Source organism: Emys orbicularis, chromosome 1, assembly GCF_028017835.1.
Source record: "Emys orbicularis isolate rEmyOrb1 chromosome 1, rEmyOrb1.hap1, whole genome shotgun sequence".
Classification (NCBI taxonomy): domain Eukaryota; kingdom Metazoa; phylum Chordata; order Testudines; family Emydidae; genus Emys; species Emys orbicularis.
The window spans coordinates 363623898-363643873 of record NC_088683.1 but is presented as its reverse complement, the minus strand read 5'-3'; the positions used below and the strand labels follow the sequence as shown (position 1 = coordinate 363643873).

The 19976-nt window shown below is 46.9% G+C and overlaps 2 protein-coding genes across 2 annotated transcripts; both read right to left on the bottom strand.

Moving 5' to 3' along the window:
- Window positions 1-57: 57 nt before the first annotated feature.
- Window positions 58-1056, bottom strand: LOC135888266 (olfactory receptor 52K1-like). The gene has a single exon (XM_065416077.1). It carries the CDS (start codon window positions 1054-1056, stop codon window positions 58-60), a length of 999 nt encoding a protein of 332 aa, XP_065272149.1.
- Window positions 1057-16581: 15525 nt separating this feature from the next.
- Window positions 16582-17580, bottom strand: LOC135895514 (olfactory receptor 52R1-like). The gene has a single exon (XM_065423624.1). It carries the CDS (start codon window positions 17578-17580, stop codon window positions 16582-16584), a length of 999 nt encoding a protein of 332 aa, XP_065279696.1.
- Between the last annotated feature and the right edge of the window lie 2396 nt (window positions 17581-19976).

The following is a 19976-nucleotide window of genomic DNA, read 5'->3' as shown; positions in this document are numbered from 1 at the left end:
TCACCAGCCAGCTCTCCATGGAGCTTGGTCTGAGAGCCAGAGCACCAGGAGAAAGCTTTAGGTCCCTTTATGAGTAAAGAGCTGGAGCAGCTTATCCCGGATCTGTTGGGTCCTCGCCCCATAGATGATGGGGTTTAGCATGGGGGGCACCAGGAGATGCATGTTGGCCATGAGAACGTGGAAATGCAGGGCCACATTGTGCCCAAACCGTTGCATGAGGGCAGAGAAGAGATGTGGGATGTAAGAGGCTAAGATGACACAGAGGTGGGAGCCGCAGGTCCCAAAAGTCTTGAGACGGGCGTCCTTTGTTGGGAGGCTGAAGATGGCCCTGATGATCAGGGTATAGGACACGGCGATAAAAAACACATCCAGACTGATCACCAAGAATGCCACAGCGAGGCTGTAGTAACTACTGAGGCTGATGTCGGCACAGGCCAGCTTCACCACAGCTATGTGCTCACAGTACGTGTGGGGAATGATGTTGGTTCTGCAATATGGCCACCTCCTCGCCAGGAAAGGATGTGGCAGTATGAGCATGATGCCGCGCAGCACCAAGGCCAGGCCAATTTTGGCCACCACCGGATTTGTTAGGGTGGTGGAATGTCTCAGGGGATCACAGATGGCCACATAGCGATCAAAAGCCATGGCCACAAGGACCCCAGACTGCATCGCAGAGAAGCTAAGAATGAAGTACATCTGGGTGAGGCAGGCACTGAAATCAATCTCCCTGGAATTGAACCAGAAGATGCTCAGCATTTTGGGTAGGATGGACGTAGACAGGACCAGGTCGGTGACAGACAACATGCAGAGGAAATAGTACATGGGCCCATGAAGGCTCGGCTCCGTCTTTACGATGAACAGGATGGTGAAGTTCCCCAAGATGGCTATGGCATAGATTGCGCAGAAGGGGATGGAGATCCAGACATGGGCTGCCTCCAGGCCAGGAATGCCCAGCAGGATGAAGGTGGAGGGGTTGGTGAAGTCGGTTGAGTTGGATTCTGACATGGTGAAGGGGAGAAGGTGTCCAACACTGAGGCAGAACAGTGTTTCCTGCATGTATCGTATGTTCCCCTGGCTTCCTGTATGTGCCCAGAGTCTAAGGTGATGGTCGCAGGACAAACACCTGGATGGAGAGACAATGTTAATATGAGACATTACATGCACTACTGGAGGCTGTTCTCGTGGGTGAAGCAGATTGGTCGCTCTTCACACACGGAAAAATGACATTTTCATTATTTAGATAAATGAATTATGAACAACTGACCCTCCTAATGCCAATTCCATATTTTATGGTGCTCCCTGCATCAATAGTTCCTCCACATCGTGGTGTGGGAAACCTTAGGTGGCACCAGCAGGAAACATGAGTGCATACTGGTTATCTCTTATTGTTTCCTAGGCCTTGTCTACACTGCCAAGTTTTTTTTGCCAAAAGGCAGCATTTGGTGATGAAATAGTGGAGGTGTAAACATTATAAAGCCACTTTGATGACGGAATTCCTCAGTTTCAGTGATGTAATAGAGCCACCTTGATGAGAATTGCAATGTTTTTACGCAACATTTTTGTCGCCAAAGTGCCAGTGTAGACACCTTTCTTGATTTTATCACTGTAATTGGCCAATTGCTTTTCTCCCACACCCAACGTCCTCCACCCCTGGGAACACTCACCATGCTTCCAGTGTTCACCAGCATGTGTGCTTGTCAAGGGTCAGCTGGAAAGTGACTGGTGTGTTACCAGCAGTGTATTTTAATGTAGTGTTTCAATGCTGTAAATGTACTTAACAATAATGCTTTTCTTTATTGTTACTTGTGCTTCTCCAGATATGTCCTTGAAAGGAGGCATCCCCTCCACTCCAGCCGAGTGTCTCCGCCGGATAAGAAAGCGACCAAGACGGAGCAAGGAAGATATGTTCTGGGAGGTGCTGCAGTACTCTGATGCAGACAAGACGGAATGCAGGAAGTGGAGGCAAAGCGACAAGCAGGAAAGAAAAGAAAATGAGGCATACACTAGGGATGCAATGGAGAGGCTGATAAAAATTTTCTAGTGAGAAACCAACATGCTGCAGTCCCTCCTGATGCTCCAGACTGAGTAGATGGGTGCCCGCCCTCCCCTTCAGCACATTCAGAACTCTTTGCCATGTCCTCCCCAAACTCCACCCACACATTCCTTTCCGATTTCTGGGACGTCTCACTTTACCGTTCACTCCACCTCCACAGACACCTTTTCAAATGAAAGCTGGACGTACGCTCAGCTGTGTGTGTGTGCATGGTGTGGTGGGTTTTTTGGCAATAAAAGCAAAGTTATTTGAATAACAAGCACTCTTTATTTGTTTCTGGTGAAGTTATGATAGCAGAAAGCAACAGCAAAGCAGCAGGCAGTTTTACCATTTCCTTACATTGAACCCTGGGCCTGAACAATCACAACTGCTTCCTACCCTACCAAAACTGGACTTCATTATGTATTACAATCCCAAGCATAGCAACAAACTTTACTCGTTCTCATTTTCACAGTGTTGCCGCAAGGCTCCCTGATTCCAATTGCCCTCCACTGTTCCCTCTTATAGCCTTGGTATCTGGCTGCTCAAAATCAGCAGCCACGTGTTCTGTCCGAGCAGTGCACCACTGAGCAAACTTTTCGCCCTTACCTTCACAAATATTATACAAGGTGGAACACATGGCTACAACCATGGGAATATTTTCCTCATTGAGGTCTAACCTTTCAGAAAGGAATCGCCAGCACGCTTTTAATCTGCCAAATGCACATTCTACGGTCATCCTGCTCCTACTCAGCCTATTGTTGAAATGCTCCTTACTGCTATCCAGGTTTCACTTCTATGTTTTCATGAGCCCTGGCATTGAGGGGTATGCCAGGTTTCCCAGGATTACTATGAGCATTTCAACATCCCCTGTGGGGATGTTCTGGTCTGGAAAGAAAGTCAACCCAGACCAGCATAACGATGTGATTCCACCACTCAGTGCTAGTTTCCCGAGCCCAAAACTGACATTCCACCATGCTCAGCTGTTCTGTGAATGCCAAAAGCAATCTAACGCTGCTGCTCTCCATGTCAGACACCACATCAGGCAACTGTGACTCCCGTTTCCTTCACAACTTCCAGATTGATTCCACTGCCATTCGTGATGTGCTACTGACAGCTAGCAGGGCACTGCGGGATCCGTTCCTGCAGACAGAGGTGGTGGGCTGAGCAGAAAACAAGGGACTTTGAAAAATGCCATGAACTGGAGATGGAAGAACATGGAATGCTGGGGTGGAGAGCAATGCATCATGGGACATTGATCCCGGAGCCATAATGTGCTGCAATCTGCTCTGCCTTCCCACAACACCTATGTACACAAGATGGAGAGCTGAACAGTGGGATAGCTACCCACAGTGCATTGCTCTCACTGTCACTGTGACCGCCCCACGTGTGGACACGCTATGCCGAAAGAGACAGCGTGAATGTACAACAACGGTTTTCTTTAAAGGCTTTTTGGTCATTGACTAAACTTTCAGTGAAAAAAATCGGCCAGTGTAGACTTAGCCTTAAATCAATGAAAGCCAGGCTACAGAGCCATGCTGTAGGGAGTTTCCTATTCACCTACTTACTGAAAATCTGAGAGTAGGGGAAAAAAACCTTTGCCAAGACATGTGCCGGGGGAAACATCCCAACTAGAACACACCTCAGGGAAAAGGCTATGAGAAGGGGGGAGTCTGGCGTATGCGACAGACTGAAAAGTCTGGGATTGTTTAGTTTAGAGAAGAGACAAATAAGGGGGCATAGGATAGAGGAGAACAAAATAAAAGTATGGAACCGATTACATTGAAATGGACAAACAGAGACCAGCTCTCAACCAGTAATAGCGATCTACAGATACCCTTCAAAAGGGCTAATTTCCCAAAGCTGAGGCAAATTATCAGCAAAACTGATTGGGAGAAAAAATTTAGACAGAAAAATGGGAATAAAAAATGGTTTTCCAAAGGAGGCTGGAGCCGTCTGTCCTGGATGGTTTTGACACAACAAACCCTGCATCTTGGCAGGGGGTTAGACTAGCTGACACTTGCAGTCCCTTTCCATCTTGGGTGTCTATGATTCTACAGTCAGTAGCTCTCAGCTCCCAACCAGTAATATCTATCTACAGATACCCTTCAAAAGGGCTAATTCCCCAAATTGAGGCAAACTATCAGCAAAACTGATTGGGAGGGAAAATGTAGACAGAAAAATGGGAATGAAAAATGGGAGTTCTTTAAGAAGAGTTTATTAGAGAGCTAAAAAGCCACAATTTCACAATCTAGGAAGTGGAGAACTTTGGTTAAAAACCCAGCAAGAGATGGGTACCTGTGAATTCTGAGATGGACGTGTCTTCCCTGGGAATCTCCCTCAGGCAGCCGCTTCCCACACCTCTCTCACCACAGCATCTGCAGCAGCATCCCACGCTGAGAGCCGACACAGGGGTGTGCACCATTTATAATATAGCTGTGTGTAATCCTGGGGGGGTCGCTCTGCCTCTAGGGGAGAAGCTGCAACTGAATGGAAACAGGATGGAGACCGGAGACACTCTAGCCAATGTCTCTCTTTCAATGTCTGCGCTTCTGTGTTCTTTATCCAGCTTTAGGAGTAAACAGTAATTAAGGGACCTTCCCAAAGGGAGATGAGAACTCTTGGGCTCTCCGCTGAGTCAGAGAGGAATTGGCTGCTCTGTGTATTGGTGTATTTTTAAAAAGTAGTTGATTACTAAGCAAACTAGGGATAATGCCCAGCTCTGCTGCCTCCTTCCTCTGAGCACAGGGTATTTATCCCTCAGGCGATCAGTGAATTACAATGATAGCACCTTCTGGACTCTTCTGTTTTTACAGAAGATGAATGTTGGGGATTAGAAGAATGGTGTAAAATGGGACCATACTTCCCACCAAGTGTAAACCCCTCCATCTGTAGTTTATTCACAATAGATGATTGTGTCTGCTCAAAATCATCAGCTAGAGAAGCCATCTATCCACAGTTTTCAACTTTTTGTCCCATAGACACTGTTTCACATCATCTTTACATACGTTTAAGAAGTGCTCCTGAGAAACAAGGTGAAACATTGCTTCAAAGCTTGTAACACCTGTGCCCCTTTCCCACTTTCCCATCAAATCTTTCATTTTGTTTACATGTTCCACGTTACATACCAGCACCCCTCTTAAGATTCCTAAATTTCACTGTATATGTTTCAGGGGTAATCTAAAATTGTTTCAAAACCATTTCTTTGCATTTACAATAATCTAAAACATCATCAATTGGTATTTTATTGACTATACATGTAGGGATAAAGTGAGAAAGGCCAACAGCCATGTAGAGTTGGACCTTGCAAAGGGAATTAAAACCAATAGTAAAAGGTTCTATAGCCATATAAATAAGAAGAAAACAAAGAAAGAAGAAGTGGGACCGCTAAACACTGAGGATGGAGTGGAGGTTAAGGATAATCTAGGCATGGCCCAATATCTAAACAAATACTTTGCCTCAGTTTTTAATGAGGCTAATGAGGAGCTTAGGGATAATGGCAGGATGACAAATGTGAATGAGGATATGGAGGTAGATATTACCACATCAAAGGTAGAAGGCAAACTCGAACAGCTTAATGGGACTAAATAGGGGGGCCCAGATAATCTTCCTCCAAGCATACTAAAGGAACTGGCACATGAAATTGCAAGCCCATTAGCAAGAATTTTTAATAAATCAGTAAACTCAGGGGTTGTACTGTATGACTGGAGAATTGCTAACATAGTTCCTATTTTTAAGAAAGGGGGGGGGAAAGTGATCTGGGGCACTACAGGCCTGTTAGTTTGACATCTGTAGTATGCAAGGTCTTAGAAAAATTTTTGAAGGAGAAAGTAGTTAAGGACATTGAGGTCAATGATAATTGGGACAAAATACAACATGGTTTTACAAAAGGTAGATCATGCCATACCAACCTGATCTCCTTCTTTGAGAAGGTAACAGATTTTTTAGACAAAGGAAACGCAGTGGATCTAATTTAGCTCGATTTCAGTAAGGCATTTGATACGGTTCCACATGGGGAATTATTAGTAAATTGGAAAAGATGGGGATCAGTATGAAAATTGAAAGGTGGATAAGGAACTGATTAAAGGGGAGACTACAACGGGTCATACTGAAAGGTGAACTGTCAGGATGGAGGGAGGTTACTACTGGAGTTCCTCAGGGATCGATTTTGGGACCAATCTTATTTATTCTTTTTATTACTGACCTTGGCACAAAAAGTTTGCGGATGACACGAAGCTGGGAGGTATTGCCAAAACAGAGAGGGAACGGGATATCCTACAGGATGATCTGGATGACCTTGTAAACTGGAGTAATAGTAATAGGATGAAATTTAATATTGGAAAGTGCAAGGTCATGCATTTAGGGATTAATAACAAGAATTATTGTTATAAGCTGGGGACGTATCAGTTGGAAGTAACAGAGGAGGAGAAGGACCTCGGAGTATTGGTTGATCACAGGATTACTATGAGCCTCCAATGTGATATGGCCATTAAAAAAGCTAATGCGGTCTTGAGATGCATCAGGCGAGGTATTTCCAGTAGAGATAAGGAGGTGTTAGTACTGTTATACAAGGCACTGGTGAGACCTCATCTGGAATATTGTGTGCAGTTCTGGTCTCCCATGTTTAAGAAGGATGAATTCAAACTGGAACAGGTACAGAGAAGGGCTAATATGATGATCCGAGGAATGGAAAACCTGTCTTATGAAAGAAGACTCAAAGAGCTTGGCTTGTTTAGCTTAACCAATAGAAGGCTGAGGGGAGATATGATTGCTCTCTATAAATATATCAGAGGGATAAATATTAGGGAGGGAGAGGAATTATTTCAGCTTAGTACCAATGTGGACACAAGAACAAAAGGATATAAACTGGCCATCAGGAAGTTTAGACTTGAAATTAGATGAAGGTTTCTAACCATCAGAGGAGTGAAGTTCTGGAATAGCCTTCCAAGGGGAGTAGTGGGGGCAAAAGACATATCTGGCTTCAAGATTAAGCTTGATAAATTTATGGAGGGGATGGTATGATGGGATAGCCTAATTTTAGCAATTAATTGATCTTTGACAATTAGCGGTGAATATGCCCAATGGCCTGTGATGTGATGTTAGATGGGGTGGGATCTGAGTTACTACAGAGAATTCTTTCCTGGGTGTCTGGCTGGTGAGTCTTGCCCTCATGCTCACAGTTTACCTGATCACCATATTTGGGGTCGGGAAGGAATTTTCCTCCAGGGCAGATTGGCTGAGGCCCTGGGGGCGTTTCGCTTTCCTCTGCAGCTTGGGGCACGGGTCACTTGCTGGAGGATTCTCTGCACCTCGAATAGGCTCAGACAGAGGTTAGGGGTTTGATACAGGAGTGGGTGGGTGAGGTTCTGTGGCCTGTGTTGTGCAAGAGGTCAGACTAGATGCTCATGATGGTCCCTTCTGACCTTAAAGTCAGTGACTCTGTCACTCTGTAACAAGTTGTGCATTTTACCCTCCTCGCTGTGCCACTGTGCTGGACTTCCCCAGGGTGAAACCAGGAACGGGGTTATCGCTGAGCCCTCTGGCACACCAGACTGAGTCCCGTCTCACACTGTGATAATGTGACAAGCTGCAGACCCCTCCAGGTCCTGCACTCACACAAACATTCACAGACAGGGACACACCTGGCCTAGTTACATGAATGCTTTTGCCAGCCACTCATGAACAACAATAGAGAGGCTCCAGCCAGTTCCCCCCCAGCTCCCCATCCTAAGACCCCAGAGCTGTACCGTCCTGCCCTGGTCAGAATCTTGATCAGTGTAAGTTTATTACCCAGTCTGCCCCTCCCTCAATGTGGAGAGGACAATGCACCAGCCCCTGTTCCTCAGCAGATTTCCCTTTTGCATTTCAAACAACACACTGTATTAGGTAAAAAACATAAATCAGATTTATTAACTACAGAAAGATAGATTTTAAGTGATTATAACTAATAAGTGTACAGTTCAAAGTAGATTACCTAAGATTTCTCCTTTCCAGCCTGGGACCACCTCCCCAGTCAAAATCTTTTCCCTCTAGCCGTGTTTTGAGGTTTTCAGTTGTGTGATGATGTCACTTCCCCCTTTTATAGCTTCTGCCATGTGGAGGGAACTTCATTGTCCCAAAGCAAGCCCCCAGCACAATTAGTGGGAAACTACAGGCACAAGATGGAGTCCAGTGTCACATGAGCTGGTCACATGACTTTGCATGGTTCAATGAGTCATAGCAGGGGCCATTACCCATATCCTGGCTGGAACGTCTTCAGGAAAGTCCATCAAGTGGGGATAAGCTTCTTCCATGGCCCATTGTGCTCATTGATGGGCCATCAACATGAATACTCCATTCACAAAGTGCTGGCTAGACTGGATGTAAATTACCTTGTGGGAGTTACCACAGGAGCAAACACAATTGAAATACAGGTACATAGTCAATATTCATAAATTCAGATACAAAAATGAGACATGCATTCAAACAGGATAATCAAGTTCAGCAAACCATAGCTTTTACAGTGACACCTCACATGACATAGTTTCTACAAGATTTGTGGCAACTATATAACAGTGGTGCATATGGGGGTGTAAGAGTGTTGCTTTGGGGTACAGCATATCACATCAATATATCTACCAAACTAGAGCTCTCTAAGATCTAATTTTGTGTTTTTATATAAGGGTATGTCTATACTACGAAATTAGGTCAAATTTATAGAAGCCAGTTTTATAGAAATCGTTTTTATACAGTCGATTGTGTGTGTCCCCAAATAAAATGCTCTAAGTGCATTAAGTAGGTGGACCGCATCCACAGTACTGAGGTTAGCGTCGACTTCCGGAGCGTTGCACTGTGGGTAGCTATCCCACAGTTCCCGCGGTCTCCGCCGCCCATTGGAATTCTGGGTTGAGATCCCAATGCCTGATGAGGCAAAAACAGTGTCACAGGGGATTCTGGGTACATGTCATCAGCCCCCCCCCCCCCCCGTGAGAGCAACGGCAGACAATTGTTTCACGCCTTTTTTCCTGGGTTACCTATGCAGACCACATACCACGGCAAGCATGGAGCCCGCTCAGCTCAGCTCACCGTCACCATATGTCATCTGGGTGCCGGCAGACGTGGTACTGCATTGCTACACAGCAGTAGCTAATTGCCTTTTGGCAGTAGACGGTGCAGTATGACTGGTAGCCATCATCGGCTATCTGGGTGCTGGCAGACGTGGGACTGCATTCAGACTGCTGCATACAGCAGCAGCTCCTTGCCTTTTGGCAGTAGATGTTGTATTACGATTGGTATCCATCGTCGTTGTACTCCTCAGTGAGTTCGGTCAGAGGCACCTGGGCAGACATGTTTTGTCTCCTGGAGACTCAGTCCTGCCGGCAGTCCTATTGCACCGTCTGGACGATGATGGCTAGCAATCGTAATGCAGCATCTTCTGCCAATACCCAGAAGATGCCGATGGCTATCAGTCATGCTGCACCGTCTGCTGCCAGCCTAAGATGTAAAAGATAGATGGACCAGATTTGTTCTGTATTCATTTGCTTTCCCCTCCCTCCGTGAAATCAACGGCCAGCTAAACCCAGGGTTTTGAGTTCAATCTTTTGGGAGGTCATTCTGTGTGACAGTTGTTTGTGTTTCTCCCTGATGCACAGCCACCTTTGTTGATTTTAATTCGCTGTAAGCCATGTTGTCACTCGCCCCTCCCTCCCTCCGTCAGACAATAGTTTCGCGCCTTTTTTCAGCCCAGGCGCCATAGCACTGGGATCATGAAGCCCACTCAGATCACCGCGGCAATTATGAGCACTATGAACACCACGCGCATTGTCCTGGAGTATATGCAGAGCCAGAACATGCCAAAGCAAAACCAGGCGAGGAGGCGATTGCAGCGCGGCAACGAGAGTGATGAAGAAATTGACATGGACATAGACCTCTCACAAAGTATGGGCCCCAGCAATGTGCAAATCATGGTGTTACTGGGGCAGGTTCATGCCGTGGAACACCGATTCTGGGCCCGGGAAACAAGCACAGACTGGTAGGACCACATCGTGTTGCAGGTGTGGGACCATTCCCAGTGGCTGTGAAACTTTCGCATGCGTAAGGGCACTTTCATGGAACTTTGTGACTTGCTTTTCCCTGCCCTGAAGCACCAGAATACCAGGATGAGAGCAGCCCTCACAGTTGAGAAGCGAGTGGCAATAGCCCTGTGGAAGCTTGCAACGCCAGACAGCTACCTGTCAGTCAGGAATCAATTTGGAGTGGGCAAATCTACTGTGGGGGCTGCTGTGATCCAAGTAGCCAACGCAATCAAAGACCTGCTGATATCAAGGGTAGTGACTCTGGGAAACGTGCAGGTCATAGTGGATGGCTTTGCTGCAATGGGATTCCCTAACTGTGGTGGGGCGATAGACGGAACCCATATCCCTATCTTGTCACCGGAGCACCAAGCCACCGAGTACATAAACCGAAAAGGGTACTTTTCAATGCTGCTGCAAGCCCTGGTGGATCACAAGGGACGTTTCACTAACATCAATGTGGGATGGCCGGGAAAGGTACATGATGCTCGCATCTTCAGGAACTCTGGTCTGTTTCAAAAGCTGGAGGAAGGGACTTTCTTCCCAGACCAGAAAATAACCGTTGGGGATGTTGAAATGCCTATAGTTATCCTTGGGGACCCAGCCTACCCCTTAATGCCATGGCTCATGAAGCCGTACACAGGCAGCCTGGACAGTAGTCAGGACCTGTTCAACTATAGGCTGAGCAAGTGCAGAATGGTGGTAGAATGTGCATTTGGACGTTTAAAAGCGCACTGGCGCAGTTTACTGACTCGGATAGACCTCAGCGAAATCAATATTCCAATTGTTATTGCTGCTTGCTGTGCGCTCCACAATATCTGTGAGAGTAAGGGGGAGACATTTATGGCGGGGTGGGAGGTTGAGGCAAATTGCCTGGCCGCTGATTACGCGCAGCCAGACACCAGGGCGGTTAGAAGAGTACAGCAGGGCACGGTGCGCATCTGAGAAGCTTTGAAAACCAGTTTGGTGACTGGCCAGGCTACGGTGTGAAACTTCTGTTTGTTTCTCCTTGATGAACCCCCCGTCCCCGGTTCACTCTACTTCCCTGTAAGCTAACCACCCTCCCCTTCCCCCTTCGAGCACCACTTGCAGAGGCAATAAAGTCATTGTTACTTCACATTCATGCATTCTTTATTAATTCATCACACAACTAGGGGGATAACTGCCAAGGTAGCCCGGGAGGGGTGGGGGAGGAGGAAGGACAAGGACACACTGCACTTTAAAACTTTAAAACTTTAACACTTATTGAAGACCAGCCTTCTGATGCTTGGGCAATCATCTGGGGGTGGAGTGGCTGGGTGGCCGGAGGACCCCCCCCCCCCCACGTTCTTGGGCATCTGGGTGAGGAGGCTATGGAACTTGGGGAGGAGGGCTGTTGGTTACACAGGGGCTGTAGCGGCAGTCTCTGCTCCTGCTGCCTTTCCTGCAGCTCAACCATACGCTGGAGCATATCAGTTTGATGCTCCAGCAGCCGGAGCATCGACTCTTGCCTTCTGTCAGCAAGCTGATGCCACCTATCCTCTTCAGCCCGCCACTTGATCTCTTCAGCCCGCAATTCAGCCTGCCACCTCTCCTCTCATTCATATTGTGCTTTTTTGCACTCTGACATTGACTGCCTCCACGCATTCTGCTGAGCTCTGTCAGCGTGGGAGGAGATCTGGAGCTCCGAGAACATATCATCCCGAGTCCGCCGTTTTCTCCTTCTAATCTTCACTAGCCTCTGCGAAGGAGAAACATTTGCAGCTGGTGGAGGAGAAGGGAGAGGTGGTTAAAAAAGACACATTTTAGATAACAATGGGTACACTCTTTCACATTAAATTTTGCTGTTCACATTACACAGCACATGTGCTTTTGTTACAAGGTCACATTTTCCCTCTTATATTGAGGGCCTGCCAGTTTGGTGTGAGAGATCACTCACGCAGTGCCGGGCAACAGAATTTGGCTTGCAGGCAGCCATGGTAAGCCACAGTCTTTTGGCTTTTTTAACCTTCATAACATGTGGGAATTGTTTCAAACAGCAGCGCCCTCATTTCTCATGCCCAACACCCGTTGGGTTGGCCATTTAAAATGTGTTTGCAATGTAAAAGGAGGGGCTGTGGTTTCCATGCACAAACCCAACTAACCCCCCACTCCTCCCCACACCCAATTCTCTGGGATGATCACTTCACCCCTCCCCCCCCCCCACCGCGTGGCTAACAGCGGAGAATATTTCTGTTCAGCCGAGCAGGAAGGGGCACCTCTGAATGTCCCCTTAATAAAATTACCCCATTTCAACCAGGTGATGACCGTGAATGATATCACTCTCCTGAGGATAACAAAGAGCGATAAGGAATGGATGTTGTCTGCATGCCAGCAAACACCGGGACCATACGCTGCCATGCTTTGTTATGCAATGATTCCAGACTATGTGCTACTGGCCTGGCGTGGTAAAGTGTCCTACCATGGTGGACGGGATAAGGCAGCCCTCCCCAGAAACCTTTTGCAAAGGCTTTGGGAGTACATCAAGGAGAGCTTTCTGGAGATGTCCCTGGAGGATTTCCTCTCCATCCCCATACACGTTAACAGACTTTTCCAGTAGATGTACTGGCCGCGATTGCCAGGGCAAATTAATCATTAATCATTAAACATGCTTGCTTTTAAACTATGTGTAATATTTACAAAGGTACACTCACCAGAGGTCCCTTGTGCGCCCTCAGGGTCTGGGAGCATGCCTTGGGTAAGTTCGGGGGTTACTGGTTACAGGTCCAGGGTGATAAACATATCCTGGCTGTTGAGGAAACCGGTTTCTCCACTTCCTTGCTGTGAGCTATCTTCACTGTCTTCATCATCATCTTCCTCGTACCCCAAACCCGCTTCCCTGTTGCGTGCTTCTCCATTGATGGAGTCAAAGCACATGGTTGGGGTAGTGGTGGCTGCACCCCCTAGAATGGCATGCAGCTCCGCGTAGAAGCAGGATGTCTGTGGCTCTGCCCCGGACCTTCCGTTTGCCTCTCTGGCTTTGTGGTAGGCTTGCCTTAGCTCCTTAATTTTCACACGGCACTGCTGTGCGTCCCTGTTATGGCCTCTGTCCTTCATGGCCTTTGAGACTTTTTCTAATATTTTGCCATTTCGTTTACTGCTACAGAGTTCAGCTAGCACTGATTCATCTCCCCATATGGCGAGCAGATCCTGTACCTCCCATTCGGTCCATGCTGGAGCTCTTTTGCGATCCTGGGACTCCATCATGGTTACCTGTGCTGATGAGCTCTGCGTGGTCACCTGTGCTCTCCACGCTGGGCAAACAGTAAATGAAATTCAAAAGTTCGCAGGGCTTTTCCTGTCTACCTGGTCAGCGCATCTGAGTTGAGAGTGCTGTCCAGAGCGGTCACAATGAAGCACTGTGGGATAGCTTCCGGAGGCCAATACCATCGAATTCCATCCACACTACCCCAAATCCAACCCGGAAAGGCCGATTTCAGCGCTAATCCCCTCGTCGGAGGTGGAGTAAAGAAACCGGTTTAAAGGGGCCTTTAAGTCGAAAAAAAGGGCTTCGTCGTGTGGACATGTCCAGGCTTAATTCGATTTAACGCTGCTAAATTTGACCTAAACTCGTAGTGTAGACCAGGCCAAAGACATTTATCCGTGTCCTGAAAAAGACTACATTCCAGTCTGTACCACAGGAGAAAACCAAGCCGAGGTACAGAGCAAAGGAAAATGAAAGAGTGTGTTCCCCGCTACCCAACCCACACACAATATGTGACACCCTGAAAATGTCCCTCTCAGTTTCATTGATCAGCAAGTGTCTCCTGCACTTTCTGTTTGTCAGACCTCAGCCTCACACACATTACTGGATCAACCCCTCCTCTCTCTGTTCCCTCTTCTGGGTAGCTTCCATTCCTTCCAAGCCTACCTCTCAGCAGAGAAGCTGGAGAACACTGGTTTTAGCTAGAATGCAGTTACTCCTTTCTTCTGTCTGGGCGAGATCTTGTAAGGGCTATTTATAGATACATATCTTTGCCCTATCCTCCTGTCTGTGAGCACAAGGAACCTGAGCGAAGAGTCCAGTAAAAGCCCAAAGACAAAAGGATACAGGTGGTTCATACAATCAAACGTGAGTTAATAGGTGTGACACAGGGTCAGAAAGGGTTATGCAACTAGCAAGCTAGTTCACCCAAATCCAAACTTTAAAGACATATTAGAGAAGTATATAAATGGTAATTAGGGCCATTCCCTATAAATAGCAACATAGCCATGGTAAATGGACTAGAGCTTTGAAATGCAAACCTGTATTCTTAGAGAATTAGAGGTAATGCTAATTGTATGTGTTTACTTATATTGTGTTAGATGTTAACCTTGTAAACAGATGGTTCCTGTCTATTGGTATATCTGTTGAGTCAAAGATCAAAAGAAAATATTAACATTTAAATTAAACTTGGGTGTGAAAACGTCATTGTCTCTACTTCTCTTTGACATTTGTAGTAAACTACCTATGAACCGCTTAAGTGATAATTACCTTATGCTGATGAATGGAAGAGTTACCTGGATATACGTAGGAAATAGGTAATTCTACTTCAAAGCAACTATTCATCATTATAATAGCCTACCAGTGGTCTATAAAAGAATACTTGGGTCCTGATCCTGTCATCTCAAATGTGCTTAAGCTTCATCAGGGGAAGTTCAAGTCACAAGACTGAGGTCTCCAGTTCCATTCTGGATCACCCTGATATGGGACATTGGCTTGCAACCTAAGGATTAATTTTGAAAGAACTCTTTGCAACTTTAAAGCTCACCATCTCTACCATGAAACTGACTTAAACATTCTCTTCATATATCTATGTATAGTAATGTCCGGTTACTTCAGGGCGGAGGGAGGCGTTGGGACATTAACCGGGGCTGCCTCCTACCCACAGGCAGGCTACTTGTCAGGCTGCAGCAGCTCCCGTCCCAGCCCCAGAGCAGAGGGAGCCGAGCACGGGGGGCTGGGTGAGAGGTGGAGATTGTGATGGGATGTACCCCCGGGCTGAAGCCTGGAAGCTGTTGGAACCGCTGTGCCCCCAAACCATTCAGCTGGGTTGGCCTCTCCCCGTGCTCTGCTGGTGACACACAGCCAGCCCCTCCGGGCCCTGTTATCACCCAACACGACAGCACGTGGCGCCACACACCCAACTAAGTTACCTGAGTACTTTACCTAAGCCACTCATGGACCAACAATGGAGGCATCAGCCAATTTCCCAGCTCGCCAGCCTTGCACCCCTACTGGAGAGTAAACCCAGATTTAGACCATCTTGCACTGCACAGCGATCTGTACAGCGTAAACTCATTAAATAGTCCTCTCCCCCCTCGATGGAGGGAAGATATTCACCACCCTTTGTTAACAGAGCTAAGATTCCCAAACACTTCACTCAAAAACACACTGGTTAAGATAAAACATAAATCAGGTTTATTAACAACAGACTGATAGATGTTAAGTGATAATAAGAGATAATAAACTGATCAAAGCAGGTTACCTAGGAAATAAAACAAACTTGCAGTCTATGAGTTGTACATACTAGATAGGATTGGAATCAGCAATATCTCACCCTGACTGATGATACAAGCAGTCTTACAGATTCTTGAGGCACAGGCTGCATCTGCTTTGCAGACTGGGTTCCTCTCCCCCATTCAAAGTCCTTGGTCTTCCTGAGCTTCTTGCAGGTGCTGAGTTGTGGGGGAGTGAAGACAAGTGATGATGTCACTCCCCATATTTTATAGTTTCTTCCAGCTTGCTGGAAAGTCTGTGCATGTGACGTGGGGGTGTGTGCCCCCATTGGCCAAACATTCTCCATTGTCTCTGTACTCCCTCTGAGGAGGCTTTCTTATACAGAGTTCCTGTGCTAGTGGATTCTTCCCTGGATGAGTGTTGACAACAGCAATTAACACCGTCTGGCTACTCCTTTGACGTACCTGAAAGGCTGGTCTTGGGTGTTTCCAGCCTCACATCACCCTTTAGTAACTCACACATAGCAGGATTTCATAGCTTCACATACAATGAGAGCGCATACAACCCAAGGGGATATCAATGTTTAGCAGATCAAGACTTTTAGAATGATACCTCGCAGGGCATATTTTGTACAAAACATACCATAATTACATCACCATGGTAAATATGGGGTGCTTTGGAGTGCAGAGTGTCAGAGGAATGATCCAGAGAGTGACGGGGGTGGGGAGGAGAGGAGTGAGTGAGGGGCAGGGCCTTGAGGGGAAAAGGCAGAGCAGGGGCGGAACCTGGGGGAAGAGGCAGAGCAGAGGGGCGGGGCCTGAGGCTTCCATTTACCAGCAATTAGAAAGGTGGCAACCCTGTGAGTTGTACATAGACAGATTTCCCAGTTTGTCACGCTGACACAGCACACTAAGGTCAGGAAAGGGTTTAATGTCTCTTTGATTGGCCAGTCAGTGATTCAGGGAAGAGGGCCCACCACCATGTCACCAGCTAGCTCTGCATGGAGCTCAGTCTGAGAGTTAGAGAACCAGGAGAAAACTTTAGGTCACTTTATTAGCAAAGAACTGGAGCAGCCTGTCCCAGATCTGTTGGGTCTTCGCCCCATAGATAATGGGATTTAGCATGGGGGGCACCAGGAGGTACATGTTCGCCATGAGAACGCGCAAATGCAGGGCCACATTCTGCCCAAACCGTTGCGTGAGGGCAGCAAAGAGATGTGGGATGTAAAAGGCTAAGATGACACAGAGGTGGGAGCCGCAGGTCCCAAAAGTCTTCAGCCGGGCTTCCTTTGTTGGGAGGCTGAAGATGGCCCTGAGGATCTGGGTATAGGACACGGTGATAAAAAACACATCCATACCAATTACCAAGAATGCCACAGAGAGGCTGTAGTAACTACTGACGCTGATGTCGGTGCAGGCCAGCTTCACCACAGCTATATGCTCACAGTACGTGTTTGGAATGATGTTGGTTCTGCAATATGGCCACCTCCTCGCCAGGAAAGGATAGGGCAGTATGAGCAAGACGCCACGCAGCACCACGGCCAGGAAAATTTTGGCAACGACAGTGTTTGTCAGGATGGTGGAATGTCTCAGGGGATCGCAGATGGCCACATAGCGATCGAAAGCCATGGCCACGAGGATCCCAGACTGTATCAAAAAGAAGCTGAGAATGAAGTACATCTGTGTGAGGCAGGCACTGAAATTGATCTCCCTGGAATAGAACCAGAAGATGCTCAGCATTTTGGGCACGATGGATGTAGACAGGACCAGGTCGGTGACGGCCAGCATGCAGAGGAAATAGTACATGGGCCCATGGAGGCTTGGCTCCGTCTTCACGATGAACAGGATGGTGAAGTTCCCCAAGATGGCTATGGCGTACATGGTGCAGAAGGGGATGGAGATCCAGATATGGGCTGCCTCCAGGCCAGGAATGCCCAGCAGGATGAAGGTAGTGGGGTTCGTGAAGTCGGTTGAGTTGGAATCTGACATGGTGAAGGGGAGAAGGTGTCCAACACTGAGGAAGAATGGTGTTTCCTGCATGAACCGTACGTTCCCTGACTTCCTGTATGTTCCCAGGGTCTAGGGCAATGGCCGCAGGACAAATACCTGGATGGAGAGACAATGCTAATATGAGACACTACATGCTCAACTGGAGGATGGTCTCATGGATGAAGCAGATTGGTCACTCTTCACACACTGAAAAATGACATTTTCATTATTCAGATAAATGAATTATGGACAACTGACCCTCCTAATGCCAATTGCACATTTCATGGTGTTCCCTTCATCAATAATTCCTACACATCATGGTGTGGGAAACCTTAACAGGCACCAGCAGAAAACATGGGTGTATACTGGTTATCCCTTATTGTTCTCTAGGCCTTGTCTACACTGCCAAGTTTTTTCGTCAAAAGGCAGCATTTGGTGATGAAATAGTGGAGGTGTAAACACTACAAAGCCACTTTCGATGACGGAACTCCTCAGTTTCAGTGACGTAATAAAGCCGCCTTGACGAGTGTTGGAAGGTTTTTACGCAAAATTTTTGTTGCCAAAGTGCCAGTGTAGACACCGTGCTTGATTTTATCACTGTAATTGGCCCATCGCTTTTCTCCCACGCCCAACGTCCTCCACCCCGGGAACACTGACCATGCTTGCAGTGTTCCCCGGTATGTGTGCGTGTCAAGGATCAGTGGGAAAGTGACTGGTGTGTTACCAGCAGTGTATTTTAATATAGTGTTTCAATGCTGTATGTGTACTTAACAATAATGCTTCTCTTTATTGTTACTTGTGCTTCTCCAAATATGTCCTTGAAAGGAGGCACCCCCTCCACTCCAGCCAAGTGTCTCCACCAGATAAGAAAGCGCTCAAGATGGAGCAAGGAAGATATTTTCTGGGGTGCTGCAGTACTCTGATGCAGACAAGACAGAATGCAGGCAGTGGAGGGAAAGCGACAAGCAGAAAAGAAAAGAAAATGAGGCATAGACTAGGGATGCAATGTAGAGGCTGATAAAAGTTTTGGAGCGGCAGAACAACATGCTGCAGTCCCTCCTGATGCTTCATACTTAGCAGATGGGTGCCCGCCCTCCCCTTCAGCACATTCAGAACTCTTTGCCATGTCCTCCCCAAACTCCACCCACACATTCCTTTCCGATTTCTGGGAAGTCTCACTTTACCGTTCACTCCACATCCACAGACACCTTTTCAAATTAAAGCTGGACTTATGCTCAGCTGTGTGTGTGTGCATGGTGTTGTGGGTTTTTTGGCAATAAAAGCAAAGTTATTTGAATAATAAGCACTCTTTATTTGTTTCTGTTGGAGTTATGATAGCAGGTGGCATCAGCAAACAGCAAGCCATTTCATCATTCCCTTACATTGAACCCCGGGCCTGAACAATCACAACTGCTTCCTGCCGTACCAAAACTGGACTTCATTATGCATTATAATCCCATGCATAGCAATAAACATTACTCGTTCTCATTTTCAAAGTGTTGCCACAAAGCCTTCCTCATTTTGCCCCCCAGGGTGTCCTCTAATAGCCTTGGTATCTGGGTGCTCAAAATCAGCAGCCATGTGTTCTGTCTGAGCAGTGCACCCCTGAGCAAACTTTTCGCCCATAGCTTCTGTCATAAACATACAGCTAAGGATAGCATAAAATCCCTTTTTTACCTGTAAAGGGTTAAGAAGCTTAGATAACCTGGGGGCACCTGACCAAAAGGACCAAGAAGGGGACAAGATACTTTCAAATCTGTGGGGGAAGGTTTTTGGTATGTGTCTGTCGGAGCCAGCCAGGAAACAGGGCAGGGGAAAATATACCTGAACTAAGCATCTAGTCTTGCAGAAATAATAAGTAATAACAGAAAAGAAATGTGTTAGAATACCTTTTGTTTTAGCTTGTGAATTTTCCCCTGTGCTAAGAGGGAGGTTTATCCCTGTTTTTGTAACTTTAAGGTTTTGCCTAGAGGGGAAATCCTCTGTGTTCTTGAGTCTCTTGTTATTCTGTTAAGTACTTACCATCCTGATTTTACAGAGGTGATTCTTTTACCTTTTCTTTAATTAAAATTCTTCTTTTAAGAACCTGATTGATTTTTCATTGTTCTTAAGATCCAAGGGTTTGGGTCTGTGTTCACCTGTAGCAATTGGTGAGGATATTAGTCTCAAGCCTCCCCAGGAAAGGGGGTGTAGGGGTTTGGGGGGATATTTGGGGAAGGTTGGGTTCCAAGTGGCCCTCCCTGAATGTTTGTTTAAATCACTTGGTGGTGGCAGCATACTGTTCAAGGTGGAATTTGTGCCTTGGGAAAGTTTTTAACCTAAGCTGGTAAAAATAAACTTAGGAGGCCTTTCATGCGGGTCCCCACATCTGTACCCCAGAGTTCAGAGTGGGAAGGAACCCTGACACCTTCACAAATATTATACAAGGTGGAACACATGGCTACAAC

What these genes read in the sequence shown, in the direction of transcription:
- LOC135895514 (XM_065423624.1), bottom strand. Translation starts at nt 17,580, where the DNA reads ATGCAGGAAACACCATTCTTCCTCAGTGTTGGACACCTTCTCCCCTTC.
- LOC135888266 (XM_065416077.1), bottom strand. Translation starts at nt 1,056, where the DNA reads ATGCAGGAAACACTGTTCTGCCTCAGTGTTGGACACCTTCTCCCCTTC.